We start from the raw sequence: 24,897 nt of genomic DNA on the forward strand, positions 1-24,897 counted from the left end.
AAATCCATTATGAGTGTACATACATATACAAATGTACTCAAAATAATATAAAATTATATATGATTATTACAATGATATTAATAAAAGTCTGCTGCTAACATTTATTGTTAATCATTTGTTTTTTCTCCTTTAAGTTGAGAGTCAAATATGTTTTCAAATTAATCTGATTAAAAAAAGTTTTAATGTCTGAGCTGCAAGTTTTAAATATGATTAGATGCAATGCAATAGAATAAAATACTTCAGTGGTAAATATTTTTAAAGCCAAATGCTATCTTGGCTTATTAGAGCTGAATAGTCAAAGAACAACTGTAACAGGTTAAAAAGGACATTTTCAAACTCCATTAAACTTTAAAACTGTAAGTATAATCTTTTGGGAAGCACTATGAATGGGGTCCTTGTTGATGGATTTAGTGTCTTATTTCCTAGAGCATAAGTGTATTGAATTAAAGGAACGGTAGCAGTACTATTTTAGAGTTGATGCTCTACTCTATATATACATATTTTGCCTTTTTTTTTTGTGTTAAGCAGAAGCATTTCCTACTACTCTACTATAGTTACTTTAATGTTTTACTTCACTAATAATTGAGATGCTCAATTTAAAATAGGTTTCTTCATTCTAGGGAATTCCCTTAATTACAAAGTAGTTGTATAAACTCATATCTAAGATTTTACTGTAATGGACTTTTCTCTTAGATTTACAAATGTTACTGGCTTCTGGAAGATTTCAGAACTATTGGGGGTTAGATACAGCTTCTTTGTTTTATTTAGACAATGTTATCATGGGCTTCTAAAAAATGAAAGACATATACATGGATGCATACACATGATAGTGTTTTATTTCTCAGAATATCTAATTTCTGGTCTGTTTTGACCTTAAGTCCTATCATTTCCTGATTCAATATGTTGTTTCATAAGCTAATCCTTTATTTCACAGTAGTGTTCAAAAGACATTTAACATAATCACTCAGATATCATTTAAAAATTCTTTAGCAAAATAGCTATATGTTTTTTATAAAAAAATTTAATTTAACTTTGCCACAGATACATAAAATAGTTTAATTTTGAAAAGAGATAAAAACAAGATAAATAATACCTGTTCTAATATTGAAAAGCTCATTAATATGTTTGGAATTGCGAAAGACTAAGGAAAACATAACTACTCCTCTCAAATTTTTCCAAGAGAGGCATTCCAACATCTGATTATCTTTAGCTATTATAATATCTGAATGCTTAAATAAAAACCACTCTATGATACAACTTATAAAATTTCACTTATCTTGATGGAAATGATTTCTGGTTTATAATGAGAAGGTGGAATTGAATTTGTAATATATACTATGTATGTTTCCTTAAGTTTACCTTAACTTAAACAAAAAGGTTCCATCAACCCTCAGCATGCTTTATTTGGTTGTCTGCAGAAATCAAATAATATCTGGCATACAACGAGCAATAGGATAGACATGACACCCAGCCATATGGTTTTAAGTGCTTACATTTTTAACGATGACTTAAGCACCATGTTGTCAGAACACAAAGAGAAGTGACATATCTAGTAATAGTGTAAACATGTGTTTTTCAGCTTCATCCCTGGGATACAAGGCTGGGTCCACATATGCATATCTAGTAATACTGTAAACATGTTTTTTTCGGCTTCATCCCTGGGATACAAGGCTGGGTCCACATAGACTTATCAATAAATGTAATCCATCACATAAACAGAACTAATGACAAAAACAACATAATTATCTCAATAGAGGCAGATAAGACCTTTGATAAAATTCAACACCCTTTATGCTAAAAACTCTGTATAAACTAGGTATCGATGGAACATATCTCAAAATAATAAGAATGATTTATGACAAACCCACAGTCAATATCATACTGAATGGGCAAAAACTGGAATCATTCTTTTTGAAAATTGGCACAAGACAAGGATGCCTCTCTCATTATTCCTATTCAACAGAGTATTGGAAGCTCTGGGTAGGGCAATCAGACAAGAGAAAGAAATACAGGGTATTTAAATAGAAAGAGAGGAAATCAAATTGTCTCTGCAAATAACATGATTCTATAAGTAAAAAACTCCATCGTCTCAGCCCAAAATCTCCTTAAGCTGATAATCAACTTCAGCAAAATCTCAGGATACAAAATCAATGTGCAAAAATCACAAGCATTTCTATACACCAATAACAGACAGACAGTCAAATCATGAGTGAATTCCCATTTGCAATTGCTACAAAGAGAATAAAAGACCTAGGAATACAACTTACAAGAGATGTGAAGGACCTCTTCAAGGAGAACCACAAACTACTGCTCAAGGAAATAAGAGAGGACACAAACAAATAGAAGAAGATTCCATGCTCAAGGATAGGAAGAATCAATATTGTGAAAATGTATAAATTACTGCCCAAAGTAATTTATAGATTCAGTGCTATCCCCATCAAACTACCATTGATTTACTTCACAGAATTAGAAAAAAACCTACTTTAAATTTCATATGGAACCAAAATAAGAGCCTGCATAGCCAAGACAATCCTAAGCAGAAAAACAAAACAAAACAAAAAAAAAACAAAGCTGGAGGCATCATGCTACCTGACTTCCAACTATATTACAAGGGGACAGTAAGCAAAACAGCATGGTACTGGCACCAAAACAGATACATACACTGAAGGAATGGAACAGAGGCCTCAGAAATAACACCACACATCCCCAGCCATCTAGTCTTTGACAAATCTGACAAAAAAAAGCAATGGGGAAAGGATTTCATATTTAATAAATAGTGTTGGGAAAACTGGTTAGCCATATGCAGAAAACTGAAACTGAATCCCTTTCTTACACCTTTTATAAAAATTAACTGAAGATGGGTTAAAGACTTAAATGTAAGACCTAAAACCATAAAAACCCTAGAAGAAAACCTAGCCACTACCATTCAGGACATAGGCATGGGCAAAGATTTCATAAATAAAACTCAAAAAGCAATTGCAACAAAAGCAAAATTTGACAAATGGGATCTAATTAAACGAAAGAGCTTCTGTACAGCAAAAGAAACTATCATCAGAGCGAACAGGCAACCTACAGAATGGGAGAACATTTTTGCAATCTATCCATCTGACAAAGGGCTAGTATCCAGAATCTACAAAGAACTTAAAGAAATTAAGAAAAAAATTAAACAACCCCATCAAAAAGTGGGTAAAGGATATAACACACACTTCTCAAAAGAAGACATTTATGCAGCCAACAAACGTATGAAAAAAGGCTCATCATCACTGGTCGTTAGAGAAATGCAAATCAAAACCATAGTGAGATACCATCTCATGCCAGTTAGAATGGTGATCATTAAAAAGTCAGGAAACAACAGATGCTGGAGAGGATGTGGAGATATAGGAACACTTTTACGCTGTTGGTGGGAGTGTAAATTAGTTCCACCATTGTAGAAGACAGTGTGGCAATTCCTCGAGGATCTAGAACCAGCAATACCATTTGACCCAGCAATTCCATTACTGGGTATATACACAAAGAATTATAAATCATTCAACTATAAAGACACATGCACACGTATGCTTGTTGTAGCACTGTTCATAATAGCAAAGAGTTGGAACCAACCCAAATGCCCATCAATGATAGACTGGATAAAGAAAATGTGGCATATATACACCAGGGAATACTGTGCAGCCATAAAAAAGGATGAGTTCATGTCCTTTGCAGGGACATGAATGAAGCCAGAAACCATAATTCTCAGCAAACTAACACAAGAACAGACAACCAAACACCACATGTTCCCACTCACAAGTGGGAGCTGAACAATGAGAACACATGGACACAAGGAGTGGAACATCACACATCAGGGAACTGTTGTGGAGTGGGAGGCTGGGGAGGAATAGCATTAGGAGAAATACCTAATGTAGATAACGGGTTGATGAATGCAGCCAACCACCATGGCATGTGTACACCTATGTAACAAACCTGCACATTCTGCACTTGTACCCCAGAACCTGAAGTATAATTTAAAGAAAAAAACTATATTGTCCCCAGGGAAAAAAAAAAGATAATTTGATGACTTCTTAAAAATTATGTTTTGAAAACATAATCAGAAAATTTCAAAAGCTGAAGTGAAATTGAATAATATCACCTCATTTACTTTTACTCAATTTTTCATTTTCCTATTGTTATTTTTTTGTTTAATAACAACAATAGAGGACTAAAAAAATGGTTGGGGGAAAAATTATACTTATGAAGTTTTTGTTTAGTTAGGTTATTTATGGCTGCTGAAAAATGCCATAATTTTTAATCATCCCCAAAATGGTTTTTGAAAAAGTATATGAAATGTTTACAATTGTATTATCAAATTCTGAAATATTCAATTAATTTATTTATTGTTTCATTATTGTTATTATTGAAAAGGTCTTGCTCTGTTGCCCAGGCTTTAGTACAGTGGGATGTTCATGGCTCACTGCAACCTCCACCTCCTGGGCTCCAGTGATCATCACACCTAAGCCTCCCAAGTAGCTGGGACCACAGATGTGCATCACCCTCACCATGCCTGGCTACTTTTTTTCTTTTCTTTTTTTTTTTTTTGTAGAGATGAGGTCTTATTTTGTTACCAGGCTGGTCTCAAACTCCTGGGTTCGAGCGAGCCTCTGGCCTCAGCCTCCCAAAATGCTGGGATTACAGGCATGAACCACCTCACCTGGCCTCTATTTAATTTTAAATATTTTTCTTATCAGCAAATGTGGAGGCATGTTGAAGGAGTGGTAGTTTGATGGTTGTAAGATACTTCTAGTTCTTACTAATTGACCCAGAATAACTAAACATTATCTGCTTAAGCAGTAGAGTCATTGCCAAATTTACTCTTGAAACTTTGTTGAGCTGGCAATAATTTAGGTTATGTACAGATTAATTTAGAAAATTTTAAATTATAACACAATAATTTATATGAAGAAAAATATACGAAGGTAAACTAGGTTTTCTCTAAAATCCCTCTCAATTATCAACTTTATTTTAATAGTCACTAAAAATATTTACCACAAAACTTACAGTTGATGTCAAAGCCTTTTTCTATTATTGTGTTTCTAATACTAATTTTTAGTATATTAAATATGAGTTTTGATACTCTTAGGGAAGTTTAGCTAAAGTTTAGATTATTAATATAAAAACAAATATATATACCTTTATCCTTAGATGACATTATGTAGTAGTAGCATAGAAATGGATACTTGCTATTTTTCTAGCCAAGCTTAATTAAAATAGATCCAATGGATAAGTAATACTTACTCTTAATTTTAATTTCACTTGATTTTTTTATACACCAGACTTCAGGTCTATATTTCAAATACCCAACTAAGGGATGTTTATAGCTAAAATTGAGGATGTTCATTACTATGTAACATAACTATTATATTGGAAATGTACCATCTAAAATCAGTTTACGTGATGTCAGTGGAATATCTACCATTTCAGTAAAACATCGGTCAGTAAATTGATGAAAGATCCTATGGTTCATGGTGCATTGGTATTATGTCCTCCTTTTAAAAGGAAGGTATAATTATTAATGACACATTAAATTAAAAATGAGTGATTCTGGATGCTTTTTATTTGGTGAGTGTGTCTGATTCCCTACAGTATGTCTATTCTCAGCAGATTTTATAGTCTGGAAGGGAAAACAGACATAGAACAGACAATTACAGGTGCACTGAGGATAGCAAAGGAGAAAGGGTGCTTAAAAAAAAAAAGTCTGTAAGAATCCTACCTAATCTGGTCTAAACTGAACATCAGACATCCTCCATCAGAGAAAGGAGTTTTGAGAAGGAAATGAGATTTAAACTCAGTACTGAAAAATACATAGGGTTGAAGTAGGTGAAGGTGTTGTGGTGGGAGGAAATGATATGATGGCATGCGCAATGATATGATGACTTGAGCTGAACATGAACAGAGTATTTTCCAGGAAACAACATGCATACATAGACTCTCCATTTACTCTTCTCTGCCTCATCTTCACTATTCCGTTTGCATTATGGGAGACATTTTTAATCTTGTCCTGAATCTAATCAATGTGATTTTCTGCAGTACTCTTTTAGTTGTTTATTGATTTTAAATTTTTTTCTCATTTTGCTATGGCATTACACATGTCTTTAGAGTTTTCTTAGTTTGGTTATTTATCTCTCTTAAAAAAAAACTTTTTTATGTTACTTTTACTTAAACGTGCATATAAAATAGTTATTATTTTTATCTATATATATATATGTATATATGAAAAATTAAGGTCCAGTGAAATTTAAGAGCTTACCTATGGTTACCCAGCTTGTAAAGTCTACAAAGGGCATGGTTTATGCATGACTAGTGTAATAGTTACTTTTCAGAGATATATAACTACTAGTTGGGGTACATATTAATTCTAACCAGTAGCTGTATGTTTCTCACTACTGTCAGAATCAGTGTAATAGTTTAGGGATGCCTAAAAAAAAATCTTCCATTTCCTAGAAGTGAAGCTAAATAAATTTTATTTCCTTATTTTATTTTGTTTAACAATTTAAGTTTCCAGAATTAATCAACAAGACTCCCACTAATTAAGTTAATACATTCATTCTTCTGCAGTATCTTTATATATAAACAAAAAAATCCACACCTCAAATATAATAAGTAATCTTATTCTATAATTATGTGCAACTTTTCTGTAAAAATAAAAGTATACTTTTCCCAAAGTTACCATGTTAGAAGAGACTAATTAATTTCAGTGCTCCATTCTAGAAAGGAAAGTACCAGCTAACTAGAACAACTCTCAAGAGTCTACTATATTTTCAGGGCTTGCAAATTTTGCATTTGTTTCAAATGCCATGTTTTATTTTAGACATTTGTCTTCACCTAATTTGTAAGAATTATCAGCTTGGGGCACTTGTATGTTTATTTAGTATCACTAATTCTGGAGTGGGTTGCATGCTGTATCTACTATTCCATAGTAGTCATGGAAAAAAATCTCAGCAGCAGTTAAGGCTATGCCAATTAAGGGAACTAGGGGTGATTTTTGAGAAAAAATCTTTCGATGAGAATGCTAGAAATGAATTATACAGCATTAAGTAAAACCTCAAAAGACTATGATGGTGTCAGGAATATAAAACAGAGGAAAAAAACCAAAAGATTGCTGGGATACCAGAAGAAAAAACTGCATGTTTGAATATTCCTACCAAATGGGCTATTTTGTGGAATCCTTACAACTCAGAATGTATTATCGTTTGAGAGGAAGGTATCAGTTCACTAGTTGTTTACTCTATGGATGCCTCATTCCAACTAAAACATAATTCTTTACTTAACATGTCCCATTTTACTTTAGAGAAATTCCCAGATGGAATTCATCAGATATGTAAAATACTGTACTTATTTTGAGGATAGAATCTGTACTTATCCTCTTCAGATCTTGGAGAAAGAGAGCTTTACTTTCAAAGTATATCTAAAGTTTAATTTATTTTATAATTCTTTGATTTTGTATTTTTTATCATTTCTAGAGGACTTTCGTTTTTTTAACCAATAAATATATTTCATGGAATTTAAAATTTTTAAGTCAATTATTTTAGAGTTTAATAAAAGCAAATTAAAAATTGCTTATACCATTAATTGACATCCATCAGCTGATCGTTATTACACATGCCACTTTCTAGATGATATGGGCGATCTAAAAGGACTGACCTCCAGGATGCTAGGTAGATGAAACATGTGACAAAAGTTGAAAACGTAGAAAATAATGAAGTGCTAAAAACAGGGTAGGACTTAGAAGAGTTCAGGGAAGTGAAAGATTGATGTGTGTTTACCCTAGACATGGGATTGAATTAGGGATTTAAGGATAATTATTAGAGGAAGTGATTAGTCTAGGTAAAAGAAATACCTAGTTGTTGAGTGAATGTGTCACATTAAAGAGAAAGCAATTATGCCTAAAGAGAATAAAAGTTTTCATGGTGAAAAGTAGAAAAATATAAAGTTGGAAAGGCAAGTTGACTAAAATTTGGTGGATCAAGAAAGCAAAGAGGAGTTTAAGTTTTGGTTTGCTATTAAGACAATAAGAGAGCCATTATCAGTTCTTGAGCCAAAAAAAAAAAAAGCGTAAAAATAAGCTTATAAATTATAAAATAGAAAGTGTTGATTAAAATAGATTTATATTTAAATTATGTTTAGTAACAATCTAGATTAGACTAATAATAGATTGTATTAGTTTGATAGATTAATAAAGAAGAGAGAGAAGCAAAGATGACTTAAAGTTATAGAGTAGAAGACTATTCAGTTTTAAGAAAAATAATTCTGAACTTTGGCAGTGTACTACATGTGTGAGTTTACATTCCATTCATAGATAATGCTTATAGAGGAGATATATTACTGAATTCTTAATTAGGATTTGGAATTTAATCTGTTTCCTCTTATGTTACATAGCTTTGTAAGTGAATTGGCCATTCTTAGAAATATCACAATTTACAGTAAATTTACTGGCTGATTCTTGGATTCTTGGCACTGTTAAAAAGAACTCTGGGAATTTTTCAAAACAGACACACCTGGACAATGTCTAGATAAGTCATATCAAACATACACATAAGACCATTCATCTTTGTTCATCAACGAACCTACCTCTCCTTCAAGAATGAATTTAAATATTACCTTCTCTTCGGGCACTTACAAATATTCTAGAAAGAAATACTACTTTTCATGAGTTTTGAAATTCCATCATACTTTTTATTATATTCTTTTAATGGTAGTTAGTATCTTGTAGTGTTTTTTGTTTTCCGAATATTGCACTTCACTGAGTGCAATATTAAGACCTATGCTGGTATAATTCACTTCACAGATGATGTGTATCATTTAGATTATAAGCACTTTGAAGATACATCAAGAGCAAAAGCAAGAGATGGTGTTTAATAAATCGTCACGTGACTATTCACAATAATTATTACTTTTTATAAAGTGTCTAGTAGAGGGAGTAATGAATGCTTCCTTTGTTCAAAAGGTCACAATTTAAAAGTTATATTTTGGGGAAAATCATTCTTCCATGTGTGAACATGTACATACTTAAAGTAGTTAGCACACTCCCTGGTATGTACATGATACACAGTAATACTTTGTGGTTTTTTTAGAACATAATACTCTGAAAAACAAACAACAAGGAAAGGAAAAAGTCGGGGAACGTGCCCAAGATACATGACCAGGAACAGTAAAGCATATAGGCAGGTCTAGATCAGTAGGAGGAAAGAATGTACCTTAATACAACATATGAAAATCCATTAGAGAATTTCACAGAACCAAGTGTTAAGTGGCATGGAATGGCTGTATTAATGAGGTGGAGGAGAGGTAGAGAACATTAAGGATATGATAATAGTTCTTAATAATCATTGTATTATTATAACATATTGCTGGTAATGTAAAAAAAAAAGAAAATTATCTTCAGACTGTTCATTTTTTAAAAGTTTAAAGTACTTGAGTATCAAATAGTCTGAATAGTCTGATATTCTGTGAATTCACAATATGCAAAAAATGTATATCTGATGTTCTCAGAACTTAGCATATGTTTCAAAATGAAACCATATGCCAGCAAGTGTCTCAGAGGAATAAGAAAGGTTGTCTGGACTCCATGGCTTCTTTGGTTAGCTTTCCTCTGGTACATATATTATGCTGAAATTGTCAGCATTCTCTCTGACACTGTATGAAGAAAAATGGTGGAAGAGGAAGCTAATGTTTACTGAGGGTCTACCAAGTGTAATAGGACTGAGTTAGACATTTCATATTCTTTATCTCACGTTAATCTTCATAACAAGTTTGTAAGAATGATGTTATCATTCATGTTTTATAAATGAAAAAAAATCAAGGCTTGGACAGGTTGTGAAATGTGCCTAAAGTCACCCAGCTATAAGTGGCAGAAGTATTCCTCAATGCCAGAGCCAGGGTGATTTCTATCACATTGCACCGTCCTCACTCATATAATGAAAACTGGCTGACAAATGAAGTCAAATCATTATTTTACCTATGTTTTTAAAAAGACTTTAGTTATTTTTTGTTTACTAAATATATTGGAGGGCCAATGGTAGAGTAAGGCATCTTCTAGACTGATGCAAAAAACAAACCTGAACTGAAATGCTGTTTAAAGAAATAAACTTTCTGCTTTCTGAATCACAGTTTTCTGCACTGAGAGATGACGAAAATTTTTAACATAGTAAATATACTTTACAGTATAGAAAAGCATATGGGGATAAAAATAGATTGAGTATTGACTCTACAAAATTGAATGCAAGTTTTATTGGACTATGCATAATAAAAGGAGTTAGCTGAGGATAGTCTAACCTTAAAAGATTTAAAGCATTGGTGTGCCAGAAGAGTTCTTGGTCTATTGTAGAAAATCATTACATTCTTGTAGAATAAATTACAAAAATGTGATCATATCTTATGATATTAACATTAATTGATGGTCCAGAGCAGATTGGTAAATTTTAGCTTTTCTCTAACTGGAAATACCAGAGTATATCTTAATAAAAATATCAAAGCAATTACGTGTGGATTGTTACATTTTGTACTTCTTTAATATAAGTTTAAATTAATCAAGAAGAAAATGAATCAAGTGCATTCGTATTTTTTTTCTAGTGTTCAGCTTCTTGTGGTAAAGGTAATAAGTACCGTGAAGTGTTTTGTGTTGACCACTTCCAAAGGAGACTAGAAGACACAAATTGCAGTCATATACAGAAACCTCCAACTCACAAAGCCTGTAGATCTGGCAGATGCCCTTCATGGAAAGCCAATAGCTGGAATGAGGTATGTGATGTATTTTATAATTATACATCTATTTTTTGTACTTAAAAAAACAAAATCTCAATTCATTCTTTTTAATCCATAACCTTGAATGTTCTACTTCTCTAAAATGTATTGTTATATACTTTTTTGCACTATGCTCTAAGTTAATATTAATACTAAACAGTGTTAACACATTTGCTAAGTTTATAGTTAAATAATAAATTAGTCATTTGATTTTTTAAAATTGAGACAAGGTTTTGCTATGTTGGTCAGGCTGTTCTTAAACTCCTGGGCTCAAGCAATCCTCCCTCCCATCTTGTCATCCCAAAGTGCTGGGATTGTAAACCTGAGCCACTGTGCCCAGCTTGTCATTTGACTTTTGTGGCTATAAAGTTGACAAGAAATTTTGTTACTAAATACTAGCAGAGCTACCGGTAATCATAATACTATTCTCTGTAGTCTAACAGTAAAATATATATGATGATGCATTTAGTAACTGCCTTGTTTCTATCCGAAAATCTTGGATTTTAGGTAAGGTTGAATCCTGGAGAGGTGACTGGTAAATTCCAGACAAGATTGTAATCAGAGATTGAGAGTTAGGGAGTTGTCAGAGCTAGACAACCTAGGCTACACTAGAATGAAAAGACTCAGCAAAAATCAAGCTGATAAATAAATGAGATCCAGGCTGACAATTCAGTCTGTAAAAAGAAGGGTAATTGATACCACTTGGCATACTCTGAGAAAAGAGATCAAAAGTTAAATTGGGGTAGGCATGCATTTGAAAATGACTGTCAAACTCCACCAGTTTGGGAAATATTGACAAGAAAAAAGCCATAAATTAAGTCAGAAGTGATAACTGGAAAAATTTTCTGAGGACTGATTTCAATGGGGCTAGACTTTCAATGTAGCCATCTGGCTGCTCTCAGCAGAACCTCAGAGAGATTACCAGTACCGCAAAGGGAAAAAGAAATCTATCTTCTGATCATAGAACTTCCTTATCTCTGTCAGATATTTGAGTTATGTCTATTGGTCAGCTAGAAGAAAATGGGGTTTCCCCTGGGGTCCAACGTTATCATCATTTAGTCTTTGTGCTCAGCACCTCAATGCAGTGCATTAAGCTTTAAAGTGGAATTATGTTAATGCCTCATTGATGTTGACTAAAAGCCTCCCAAATTGAGTAAAAAAATCTCAAATTTCTTTGTAAAAGGGGCAGCCTCTGCCAGTGTTGATATGTTGGGGCTGTGGTCATTGTTTAATTGAAAACTAGCAGTTAATAAATCTCTATTTTTAATCCCACACACCAAAAAGATTTATTGTTGGGCATTTGCTTCTACAGTGGATGTTCATCAAGTAAATAAATTATTTTTCATGCTTTAGTAGAGGCCATGATTTAAAAGATTTCTCCATTAACTTGTTTTATTTAGTAAATGTCACTACTCCCTACTAAGTTGTTCAAAAAAGAAATACGGGATCAATCCTGTCTCTTTTTCACTTGCCTCTCAACAGGTTCTCTCACTTAGTTACTCAATAGGTTCTCTCATTTCCTTTATTAAAGTAGCTCTTGATCTAGTTTGATAGTTTATCATCATCTGTTCCTGAGTCTGTAATGGCCTCTCTACATATATTTTGGCCATTTTTTTTTTTTTTTAATCAGACGGAGTCTCGTTTTGTTGTCAGGCTGCAGTGCAGTGGCACGATCTCGGCTCACTGCAACATCCTCCGTCTCCCAGGTACAGGAGATTCTGCCGCCTCAGCCTCCCAAGTAGCTGGGACTACCGGCGTGCGCCACCACGCCCAGCTAATTTTTGTCTTTTTAGTAGAGATGGAGTTTCACCATGTTGGCCAGGATAGTCTCGATCTCTCCTCGTGATTCACCCACCTCGGCCTCCCAAAGTGCTGGGATTACAGGCTGAGCCACCTCGCCCGGCCTATTTTGGCCATTATTTACATTCATATAGTGTGAGCTCAGAAGAACTCAGATATGCTTGTGTCACTTTATATCATCTATGACTAAGCATTATCTTTAGGGAGTAAGACAAAAACCTAACTCATGCTTACTGGTTCAGAATTATCTCGGACATTACTTTTTCTCTTAGAGACAATGGATATTTTATTTCCTAAGCACCTAGCTTTGTATCTAAGCTAAATACTTCTTACTCTGAATACTGTGATCTAATTGCAAAACGACTCACCATCTCTTGATTTATTATGTTTCTCACATTGTGGTTTTGCTTAAAGTGGAGGTTTGCCTTACTTTATCTGGATAGAGATGTGGCAGGATAATGGCAAAGTAGCTTTCCCCTGTGTGAAACATCGTAAAGGCACTGAACATGAACAGCCACAGATCTGCCCAGTGTGCAGCAGTTAATTCCCAGTTCCTACATCAGGCCGGAGCCACAGGAGCATGGGAGTGGAAATGAGAGAGACTTTTTTTGTCTTGGCCACCAACATTCCTGTTGATCTCAAAGATTCTTCTGCTGCTCTGAAGCTGCTGCAGCTGCTAATGGTTGGTATTAATGAAGAGTCGCTTTCTGACTCTGAACCTCAAGCTCCACAATCACTATTGTGGATCCATCATCCATGCAAACAAATTGGCCTTGGCTTACCACCAAATATGAAATTATGTGAGATCTGCTAAAGGAACATATTTCAGGGATTTTAAAGATACAGATATGAATATTTAAGGACTACAAAAAATAGATGCTTTTGTACAGAATTTGCTTTCTTTGAATTGGTTTTTCTTGTCATAGAAATTAGTTGCATTCACCCACACAGTCCCCAAATCTCAGCCAGAAACAAATGACCACTTGTCAAGTCATTGCCTTTTGATTTATTCTGTAAAAAGCACCCACAGGAAGTTAACAATAGCAGGCTGTCACTGCATTACATATAACAATGTATTAAACAGAAGTGTAATTTCAGAGGTAGTTACAAGATAATCACTGGTTGCTGCTTTATTCTGAATATATAAATTGTAACATTGCTTTAATATAATCACTCACTCTTAAAATAATTTCGTTTTATTACTATTTTACATGATGCTTCATTCAAACGAAAAGACTCATTTGGTAAATTTTGAGCACAGAGGGGCTCAAATGAGTTTTGAAGGAACACTCTTTATTTGGTGTATCGTTTTTTTAAAAAAATTAAAGGATTTAGAAATGCATTTTAATTACTGTTGCTAAACAGGAACAAACATTGCTATACGGGGCATTTGTCCTCTATGTTCAGATGTATATCCTAGATACAAATTAAATACCTGAGTTGTTTAAAGGAAAGAAAAAACCCACTCCACCCCCACTTCCTAGAAACAAGGGGACTTTTTTTTCATTTAATTTTATCTATTTGGAAATAGCAGCTTCACTTTTAAATTCAAGTTTTTAAAGCTACCATGGTTCTAGATTCTTCGTTGTCTCAGGTCCCATTTACTTACTTAAGTGCCATCCAAATGCACAATTTCTGTTTAGGAAAAAAAAAACTCTGAATTCTCACCTCCCCTTAAACATGACAAACCTGCTGGACAATTTAGATACCTAAAGAATCTCACACAACAATATTCAATGTAGAACCAAGTCAAATCAGCCACTTGGCTGCTTCCTCTTTGAGAGCCATCATTTTCTTACTTGCATTTTAGGGATCAGAGCTGAGACCAAAGGTGATATAAATTCCAAAATCCCGCAAATCTGCTGCCCAGTGTTCCCCACCCAAAGTCCCTCATTTGGAAAAAAACGAAAAAGGAAAGAAATTGAATGCTAAATTCTAGATGTTTAAGAGATTTTATATTTCTCTAATTCCATATTGTCTTTCAAAAATATGTAAGTATAAATCTTTATTTCTATATTTTCAGAATTCCTGACATATGTATATGTTTTATAATTTTAAAAATAGCAAATATTAATTTTTTAAATCCCTAAAGCTCCTAATTAAGAATATGTGATCCCTTCATTTGTAACATCAGGGTATTCAGTGACATTTCTAAGGTGAAGGTAGACTGGGGCTTAGGGATGGTGAGGATGCCTTCTTGCTTCCAGCACTGGGTAAACTTTGCTTCCTAATCTTTTCTAGTCAGTGAAATTGTTTTTCATTTCAATGATATCTGTTAATGCTCCTCCTTTATCATCTTTCTTGATATTTAAATTGGCCTTTCTTGGGGTAGGCTGAGATTACTAGCAATCTAATTTAAGGCATTTATCAAATTTTCAAGGCATAAATAATCACATCTCCATAAGAAAAGTGAAAAAATGGGAAGGGGAAGGGAGCAGCAAGGGACAGTCACTTCCTGACACTATATAAGCGATGTCTTTTTTCCCCACAAATGCGGGTATTATTATGTTTATTATATAGATGAAGAAACAGCAGCTTATAGAAAGGTTAAAAAGCTTGTGTAGGTCATGGTGCAGGAAATGCTGGGGGCAGGGATTTCAACACAGGTCTGTTTGAGCTGTCTCCAGTATACTAGTTATCATAATTATTCCATTATTATCATTATATATTAGCTCATCCTTATATCTCCTTAGTAAATTATTGCCCTTTTGGCCAAGAAGGATACATGAAGTTCACAATTTCAGGCTGTCACTGGACTACATATAATATTGTAGTCAATAGAAATGTAATTTCTAAGTTGTGCTGAATTCGTTGCAAGCTTTTTAATGTTTAAATGCTTGTTACATACATATAAGATATATATAGATTTTACAGGTTAAAGGATAAATAACTGAGGATATAGTTGATCACATATTATATATGATGGAGTTACTTAAATCCTAAGAAGGATGATGTTCAAAGTGTTGGGCACTAATATAGTCTCATCAGATATTTGGAGTAGTGCCTATTCTAGAATTTGGATTATAAGAAAAACCTTGACAATTTTCCAGATCAATTAAATGGTAACAACTATGTTATGGAAGTTGTCTAGTGTTCTGTTGGGAGTAGCAAGCCTGATTTTATTAGTGGTTTAAATCATGAAGACTTTTATTGTTTACATAACAAAATCAGAGTATTACTTGTTTTAATTTTAATTCAGCAACTCCACAACATCTGGGTGCTGGATTGGCATTTCTGTGATTCTGTTGTTCAACTCGTAATGATCATAAAACGGCTACCACAGTTCCAGTCTTCACAGCTTCATATGTTCTCACATAAAAGTTGGTATATATTTGTTCTACATTTAAAAGGCAGACAGATTCTGCACAGTGCATAAAAGTTTTTTTAAAAATTCCAGTTCAATATAAGAGAATATCTGCTAACATTGGAGATTAAAAAATGCCATGGCTGCTTTCATGATATAGTAAACATACCCACAATGAAGTTACTTAATTATGGGTAGGTTTTATGGTCACTGATTCATTATTTTTATAGGAGGGATTTCATAAATTAAAAGTCTCTTTTAACTTAAAATACTATACTACTGCCAGTAGTAGCACTAAATTATTGATTCCCTTGAAATAAACCATAGTTGCAAATAAGTGACTATAAAGAAATCAAAACCTTATCCATAATAAAAAATTATAAAAAAGCATCAGAAGAGAAGACTTCACTATTTTTATTTTAAATAATTATTTTTAAATAGCAGGATGAGTCAGCCTTGATGAACCTATTTTTGCAATACACAATCCAATATTTCCATATTTCTGCTCTACAATAGTTACAATGGCTACAGTACCTGTGGATTTGCTAAAATTTACCTAATCCATTTCCACTGTCAAGTCTTTAAAGCACTGATATATACAGTGTTATATTTGTTCATAAATAGGGTATTTACGAACTGTCTGAATTGAGTTAGGTAACATAGATGAAGTAGTGCATCCCAATCAATTAGTTGGTGTTATAATTGCATTTATAGCTTCACGACATCTTTAAATTCATTTCCTGGATTTCTTAAAAAGACAAAATCTGACATGCTTATAAATATTAGTTCTATAAAGCTGTTAAAATAATGGATACATATTTAGGGGTTATAATGTACCTTGGGAAGCCATTCTAGTAAGCCACTTAAGAGTGGATGACAGTATCTTTATTGTATCTTCAACCAGAGAAGGAAATGGCTTTGGGCAAAGGGAAAGAGTTCTGCTATGAAAATGTTGAATTTTAGGTGCCTTTGACATATCTAAGTAGAAAACATATAAAAAATCTTGTAAATACATAAAACAGTTCTTATAAATACATGAAAATGTAAATGCAGAACTCAGAATTATGATCAAAGCTTGAGATACATTTAGAAATTATTCATGTGTAGAAGAAATTGCTCAGAAAGAGCTTTTTAAGAGAAGCCAGTTATAAATGGAACCCTGGGATATGCTAACATTTAAAGAATATACAGAGAAAATGGTAAAAGATCCTAAGAAGAAGCAATTGAAGAGGAGACCACCTAGAACTAAAGGGGTTTCAATCACAGAAGTTAGAATGATTCAACAGAAAGTGATCAGTGGTGCCAGATGTGTTCAGGAGATTAAGAAAAGATTTGAAAAGTTTCTATTGCATTTGACAATTGGGGTTATTGATGACAGCAAGCTAAGGAATATTCAGTTTATGCAATGAATTTGTCTATGTTAAAATCTAAAACCATACTAATTTACTCGTTGGTACTTTCATTCCTAAAAAACTCAAAAACAAGTACTTTTTTCTTCCAAGTAGTAGTCCTTTCTTTTCCTTTGTAGAGAAGACGTGGATTTTTTAAAACTCATGCTAGGATCAAAGGACCAATATTCAAGTGTGGTGTATTGAATTGTAGAAAATTATATTTGTCTAATAGAACTTCTTGCTAAGCTGTATTTTGTAAACTAATTTTTCCCAGTAATTCTTTTTCAGGTTTAGAAGCAGGATGTTTTCCAAATATAGTTTATATTTCCAAAATTAGCTGTAAAAATATTTACCAGAGCTTTATTTTATAGATTAGACATTTTCATAAGAGATTCATTTAAGTTAAACTACATTCAGACATTTTAGTCTATTTAATATTGTGCTGTACACAAAGTTCACATGAAGTTATTATTCTCTATACAAAAAATTGTATATTTTTTGTGAAAACATGTAATGAGTTGGCAAAATTCAACTGCTTAAGCATAACATGAAGGTCAGTGTAAGTTATGTAGATATGCATAAGATTTTACACATTTAGATATGCCTTATCTTTTCCTTCATAAGCAAAACAACAAAAATTCTCTTTGAAGTCAGTGGTTGCTGCTCATACTCACAAGAGATAAAACTAAAATTTAAAGTGCTTTTACAGTAAAAGTGTTGCTATAGTTTGTGAGAGGAATTTTAGTCTACTGGGTGAAGTAAATCCTTAGCTTTGCAGGCTTTAAATTTTTTTCTTTCAGGGTAAAACTGTATTGTGCAGATATATATGTACTGTTGTGAAAAGGAAATTAGTTACTCTGGAAGTCCTGCAGAAATAATGAACTTGGTGAAAAACCTGATTTTTTCCCCCTTATAATATTACGGTTGGGAATACTAATGGATCCCTGAATAATATTACTTATTATGACCTCCAATTTCTACTGGAATAACAAGGAGTATAAACAATGAAACTCACAAATGAAATAAATATCTTTAGACATAATCTACACTTTATTAACATTGGCATCACAGGTCTTGGTTGTAGTCAAACTCTGTTATTATATGGTTTTACTACTTAGCTTTGGAACACCTGACATTCTAGAGTTGAAAGATTGCCAAGTACTTCTTCATCCCCAGGAGGCAACACAGTAAGAGATCAGTCTGGAGTAAAAAAAGAACTGAACTTCAACTATGCTTCACTGCTGCTATGGTCTGAATATTTGCCAGCTGCCCAACTGGAAAAAAATATGCTAACCCTTGAGGTGATGGTATTAGGAGGTAGGGACTTTGGGAGCTGATTAAATCATGAGGGTAGAACACTAATTGTTGGGATTAGTTCTTTTATAAAAGACACTCCAGAGAGCTAGCTTGTTTCTTCACCTATGTGAGGACACAGTGAGAAGGCACTCTCTATAAACCAGAAAGTAGGCTCTCACCAGACACTGAATTTGTCAGCACCTTGATCTTGAAATTCCCAGCTTCAGAACTGTGAGAAATAAATTTCCATTGTTTATAAAACACGAGTTTACGGTATTTTGTTATAACAAAAATAAAGACTAAGATAAAAAATTGGTACTGATAATGAGGTGCTGCTATAACAAATATCTAAAATATAGAAGTGGTTTTTGAACTGGATAATGAGGAGAAGCTGGAAGAGCTTTGAGATGCATGCTAGAAAAAGTCTACAGTGCTATGAACTGATCATTAAGGGCTATTCTTGTAAAAGTCCATAAAGAAAAGAGGAGAGCCTTAGTCTTTGAGAATAACTAAGTGGTTGCAAACAGAATGTTTTTAGAAATATAGACAGTGAAGGCCATGAAGTCTCGGATGGCAATTGTTATTGGACAGTGGAATAAAGCCCATCCTTGCTCTAAAGTGCCCCCCCCCCCAAAAAAAAAGCCCTGAGTGAATTGTACTGATGTTCCAGTGTTTTGTGGAAGAGAGAACTTATGCATGATGAAACTGGCTGTTTGGCTGAGGATATTTCTAAACAAAGTATTGAAAGTGCAGTTTGGCTTCTCTTGACTGCTAATAGAAAAATGTAAAAAGAGAAATGATACAAAGATGGAGTTGTTAAAAGGAAAGCAGAACTTAATGTTTTGGAAAATTAGCCTATTTATACTTGAAAAAATGAGAAAGTTTGTTCAGGACAGAATACAAAATATGTGGCTGAATTTGAAAAGGAGATTAGTTTGATTAGTTTGAATTAGCCATCTCAATCTAAACTATGAGCTCTTTATCAGTACAATAGGGAGATTAGACTGCTATCTAAACAGATGTCATAATATGTTATCTAAGACAATGGAAGAATGATCTCCCAATTGCATTTTGAAGCTCCTCAGGAATGCCTACTCCCATCACAAGCCCAGAGTGCAAGAGCCTGGGGATGGGACAGGGCTGTAATGGCTTGGTGCCACCTCACATTATGGGCTTTTCTTCCCACCTTCTGGCACAGCAGTCCTCAACTATACCAGATGTGTTTCCAGTGGTCCCAAGTGCAGCATGGGTTGTGATGGCCATCCCTCCAAAGTGCACTGGTTATAAACTTTAGCATTGTCCAAGTGGGATTATATCTATTGACACACAAAGTAAATGAGTCACGGTTGTGTGGCGACTTCCACCTAAATTTCAAAGGGTAGAGCTGTCTACAGACTTGAGCACATGAGCAAGGGAGGGGGCCATTGCAAGGGCAGAGCTATGTTCATAGAAATATGGATGGTAAAGGCCATGAGATCTCAGATGGAAATTGTAACGTGTTATTGGACGGTGAAGGAAAGTCCATTCTTGTTCTAAAGTGACAACAACAACAACAACAAAATACTGGCTGAATTGTCCCCACTAAGGCTATGTCATGACCTCAGACCCCTAGAGCCACTGGTATGCAATTTCAGTCTGGAAGAGCCATAGGCACCAAACTACAATCCATGAGAACAGTGGCATGGACTGAATCCAACAAAGCCATGGGGCAATGCCACTTAGCCTTGAGGACCAAATCCATGCCCTAGTGTGTCCAGAAGGTGGAACATGGCATGAAAGATTATTCTCAAGACATAAGATTTAATGTTGTTTGCTTTGCTAGGTTTTTTACTTATGCAAGTCCTATTAGCCTTTTCTTCTTTTCTTTTTTGGAATAAGAATGTTCACCCTATGCCTTGCCTGTCCCACCATTGTATTTTGTAAGCACATACTTGCTTGATTTCACAGGTTCACAACTGAAGAGGCATTTGCCTCAGGATGAATCAGTCACACGTTGAATCTCATGCATATCTGATTGAGACAATACTGCGATAAGACTCTGGACTTTACAGACTTTTGAATTGGTGCTAGAATGAGCTAAGACTTTGTCGTTATTGAAATTGAATGAATATATTTTTCATGTGAGAAGAACTTGAATTTGAGGAGTGGGGCAGGGAAAGAATGAGATGATCTGAATGATTATGTTCCCCCAAAATTTATATGATGAAGTTCTATCTCCCAAGGTGATGGTATTAGGAAGTGGGGCCTTTGCTAGTCTCTTATAAAGGACACCCCAGAAAGCTAGCTCATCCCTTCCACCATGTGAGAACATAGTGAGAGGGTACCCTGTAGGAACCAGAAAGTGGACTCTCATGGATGTAGACTCTGCCAGCACCTTGCTCTTGAAATTCCAGCCTCCAGAACTATGGGAAATAAATTTCTGCTGTGTGAGACTTTCAGTTTATGGTATTTTGTCATAGCAGTGTGAACAGACTAAGATATTTGCTTACTATAGGCAGCACCTCAAGCAAGTGACTTTAACCTCTCTGAGTCCTAGTGTCTTCAGCCATGATACCCCTTTTATAGAACTGTTGACGGGAATAAATGTATGGAAAGTGTTCTGTGACATTTCACAAATAACACAAAATCGAAAGCATAAGAAAAATGAAATTTGGAGAGGTTAAGACAAGGTTGCCTAAATTTACAATTTATACAACCAGCTTTCCCAAACTCCTATCCATTGAAATATAATCATGAATCAACAAGTTAGCCAAGATGGACGAATAGGAACAGATTTGGTCTGCAGCACCCAGTGAGACCAACACAGAAGGCAGGTGATTTCTGCATTTCCAACTGAGGTATCCAGTTCATCTCACTGGGACTAGTTAGACAGTGGGTGCAGCCCATGAAGAGCAAGAAGGAGGGTGGGGTGTCACCTTATCCAGGAACCACAGTGGGTCAGGGAACTCCCTCCTCTAGCCAAGGGAAGCCATGAGAAACTGTACCTTGAGGGATGGTGCTATCTGGCCCAGATACTACGCTTTTCTCACAGTCTTTGCAACCCACAGACCAGGAGATTCCCTCAGGTGCCTATGCCACCAGGGCCCTAGGTTTCAAGCACAAAACTGGGTGGCTGTTTGGACAGACTCTGAGCTAGATGAGGGAGTTTTTTGGACCCCAGTGGCGCCTGAAACACCAGCAAGGCAGAACTATTCACTCCCCTGGAAGGGGCTGAAGCCAGGGAGCTGCATGGTCTTACTCAGTAGATCCTACCTCCACGGAGCCAAACAAGCTAAGATCCATTGGCTTAAAATTCTTGGTGACAGCACAGTAGTCTGAAGTTGGCCTGGGATGTTCAAGCTTTGTGAGAGGCATTCACCATTACTTAGACTTGAGTAGGTGGTTTCCCTGCATGGTGTAAACAAAGCCACCAGATGTTTGACCTGGGTGCAGAACCCACGGCAGCATGGCAAAGCTGCTGTAGCCAGGCTGCCTCTCTAGATTCCTCCTCTCTGGGCAGGGCACCTCTGAAAGAAAGGCAGCAGCCCCAGTTAGAGGCTTATAGATAAAACTCCCATCTCCGTGGGACAGAGCACCTGCGGGAAGGGGCGGCTGTGGTCACAGCTTTAGCAGACTTAAACATTCCTGCCTGCAGTCTCTAAAGAGAGCACTGGACAGATCTCCCAGCACAGTGCACCGGCTCTGCTAAAAGACTACCTCCTCAAGTGGGTCCCTAACCCCCGTACCTCCTGACTGGTAGATAACTCCCAGCAGGGGTTGACAGACACTTCATAAAGGAGAGTTCTAGCTGGCATCTGGTGGGTGCCCCTCTGGGACGCTCCTTCCAGAGGAAGGAGCAGGAAGCACTCTTTGCTATTCTGCAACTTTTGCTGGTGATACTCAGGATAACAGGGTCTGGAGTGGAACTCCAGCAAACTCCAGCTGACTTACAGAAGAAGGACTTGACTATTAGGAGGAAAACTAACAAACAGATAGCAATAGCAACAACATCAACAAAAAGAATACCCATGTGAAAACCCCATCCCAAGGTCCCCAACGTCAAAGACCAAAGGCAGATAAATCCACAAAGATGAGGAAAAACGAGCACAAAAAGGCTAAAAATTCCTAAAACCAGAATGCCTCTTCTCCAAAGGATCAAACTCCTTGCCAGCAAGAGAATAAGACTAGAGGGAGAATGAGTTTGACAGAGTAGGCTTCAGAAGGTGGGTAATAACAAACTATTCCAAGCTAAAGAGGTATGTTCTAACTCAGTGTAAGGAAGCTAGGAACCTTGATAAAAGGTTCCCAGAACTGCTAACTAGAATCACCAGTTTAGAGAAGAACATAAATGACCTGATGTAGCTGAAAAACACAGCACAAGAACTTTGTGATGCATACACAAGTGTTAATAGCTGAATTGATCAGGCAGAAGAAACGATATCAGAGATTGAAGATCAACTTAATGAAATAAAGTGTGAAAACAAGATTAGAGAAAAAAGAATGCAAAGAAACAAACAAAGCCTCCAAGAAATATGGAACTATGTGAAAAGACCAAACCTACATTTGATTGGTGTACCTGAAAGTGACAGGGAGAATGGAACCAAGTTGGAAAACATATTTCACGATATTATCCAGGAGAACTTCCCAAACCTAGCAAAACAGGCTAACATTCAAATTCTGGAAATACAGAGAACACAACTATGATACTCCTCGAGAAGAGCAACCCCAAGACACATAATCATCAGATTCACCAAAGTTGAAATGAAGGAAAAAATGTTAGGGGCAGCCAGAGAGAAAGGTCAGGTTACCCACAAAGGGAAGCCCATCAGACAGTGAATCTCTCTGTAGAAACCCTACAAGCCAGAAGAGAGTGGGGGCCAATATTCAACATTCTTAAAGAAAAGAATTTTCAACCCAGAATTTAATATCCAGCCAAACTAAGCTTCATAAGTGAAGGAGAAATAAAATCCTTTGGAGACAAGCAAATGCTAAGGGATTTTGTCATCACCAGGCCTGTCTTTCAAGAGCTCCTGAAGGAAGTACTAAATATGGAAAGGAAAAATCAGTACCAGCCACTGCAAAAACATACCAAGATGTAAAGAACATCGACACTATGAAGAAACTGCATCAACTAATGGGCAAAAAAACGGGCTAGCATCATAATGACAGGATCAAATTCACACTTAAAAAATATTAACCTTAAATGTAGATGGGCTAAAGGCCCCAATTAAAAGACACGGACTGGCAAATTGGATAAAGAGTTAAGACTCATCAGTGTGCTGTATTCAGGAGACCCATCTCATGTGCAAAGACACACATACACTCAAAATAAAGGGAGGGAGGAAGATTTACCAAGCAAATGAATCAACAAAGATCAAAAAAGACAAAGAAGGGCAATACATAAGGGTAAAGGGATCAATGCAACAAGAAGAGCTAACTATTCAAAATATATATACACGCACTATAGGAACACCTGGATTCACAAAGCAAGTTCTTAGAGACCTACAAAGAGACTTAGACTCTCACACAATAATAGTGGAAAACTTTAACACCTCACTTTCAATGTTAGACAGATCGATGAGACAGAAAATTAACAAGGGTATTCAGGACTTGAACAGAGCTCTGGACTAAGCAGAACTAATAGACATCTACAGAACTCTTCACCCCAAATAAACAGAATATACATTTTTCTCAGCACCGCACAGCACTTATTCTAAAATTGACCACATAATTGGAAGTAAAATCCTCCTCAGAAAATGCAAAAGAATGGAAATCATAATAAACAGTCTCTCAGATGACAGTGTAATGAAATTAAAACTCAGGATTAAGAAACTCACTCACAACTGCACAACTTCATAGAAACTGAACAACCTGCTCCTGAATGACTATTGGGTAATTACAAAATTAAGGCAGGAATTTGTTATTTGAAATCAATGAAAACAAAGACACAACATACCAAAATCTCTAGTGAACATATAAATCAGTGTGTAGAGGGAAATTTATAGAACTAAATGTACATATAAGAAAGTGGGAAAGATCTGAAATCAACTCCCTAACATCACAATGAAAAGAACTAGAGAAGCAAGAGCAAACAAATTCAAAAGTGAGCAGAAGATAATAAAGAACTAAGATCAGAGTCTAACTGAAAGAGATAAAGACATGAAAAACCCTTCAAAAAATCAATGAACCAGGAGCTGGATTTTTGAAAAGACTAACAAAATAGACCTCTAGCCACACTAAAAAGAAGAAAAGAGAGAAGAATCAAATAGACACAATAAAAAATGATAAATGGGAAATCACCACTGATCCCACAGAAATACAAACTACCATCTTTCACTTATTTACAGGCCAGGC

At 35.2% G+C, this 24,897-nt stretch overlaps 1 protein-coding gene across 1 annotated transcript in view; it reads left to right on the forward strand.

The window, feature by feature from the left end:
• Positions 1-24,897, forward strand: part of ADAMTS20 (ADAM metallopeptidase with thrombospondin type 1 motif 20) — a 225,514-nt gene that overhangs the window by 162,526 nt on the left and 38,091 nt on the right. Inside the window, exon 29 of the mRNA XM_002752357.6 lies at positions 10,603-10,770. Within this exon, the coding sequence (XP_002752403.2) occupies positions 10,603-10,770 (168 nt within the window). The remainder of the gene's footprint in view (positions 1-10,602; positions 10,771-24,897) is intronic.

This window comes from Callithrix jacchus, chromosome 9 (genome assembly GCF_049354715.1).
Source record: "Callithrix jacchus isolate 240 chromosome 9, calJac240_pri, whole genome shotgun sequence".
NCBI lineage: Eukaryota > Metazoa > Chordata > Mammalia > Primates > Cebidae > Callithrix > Callithrix jacchus.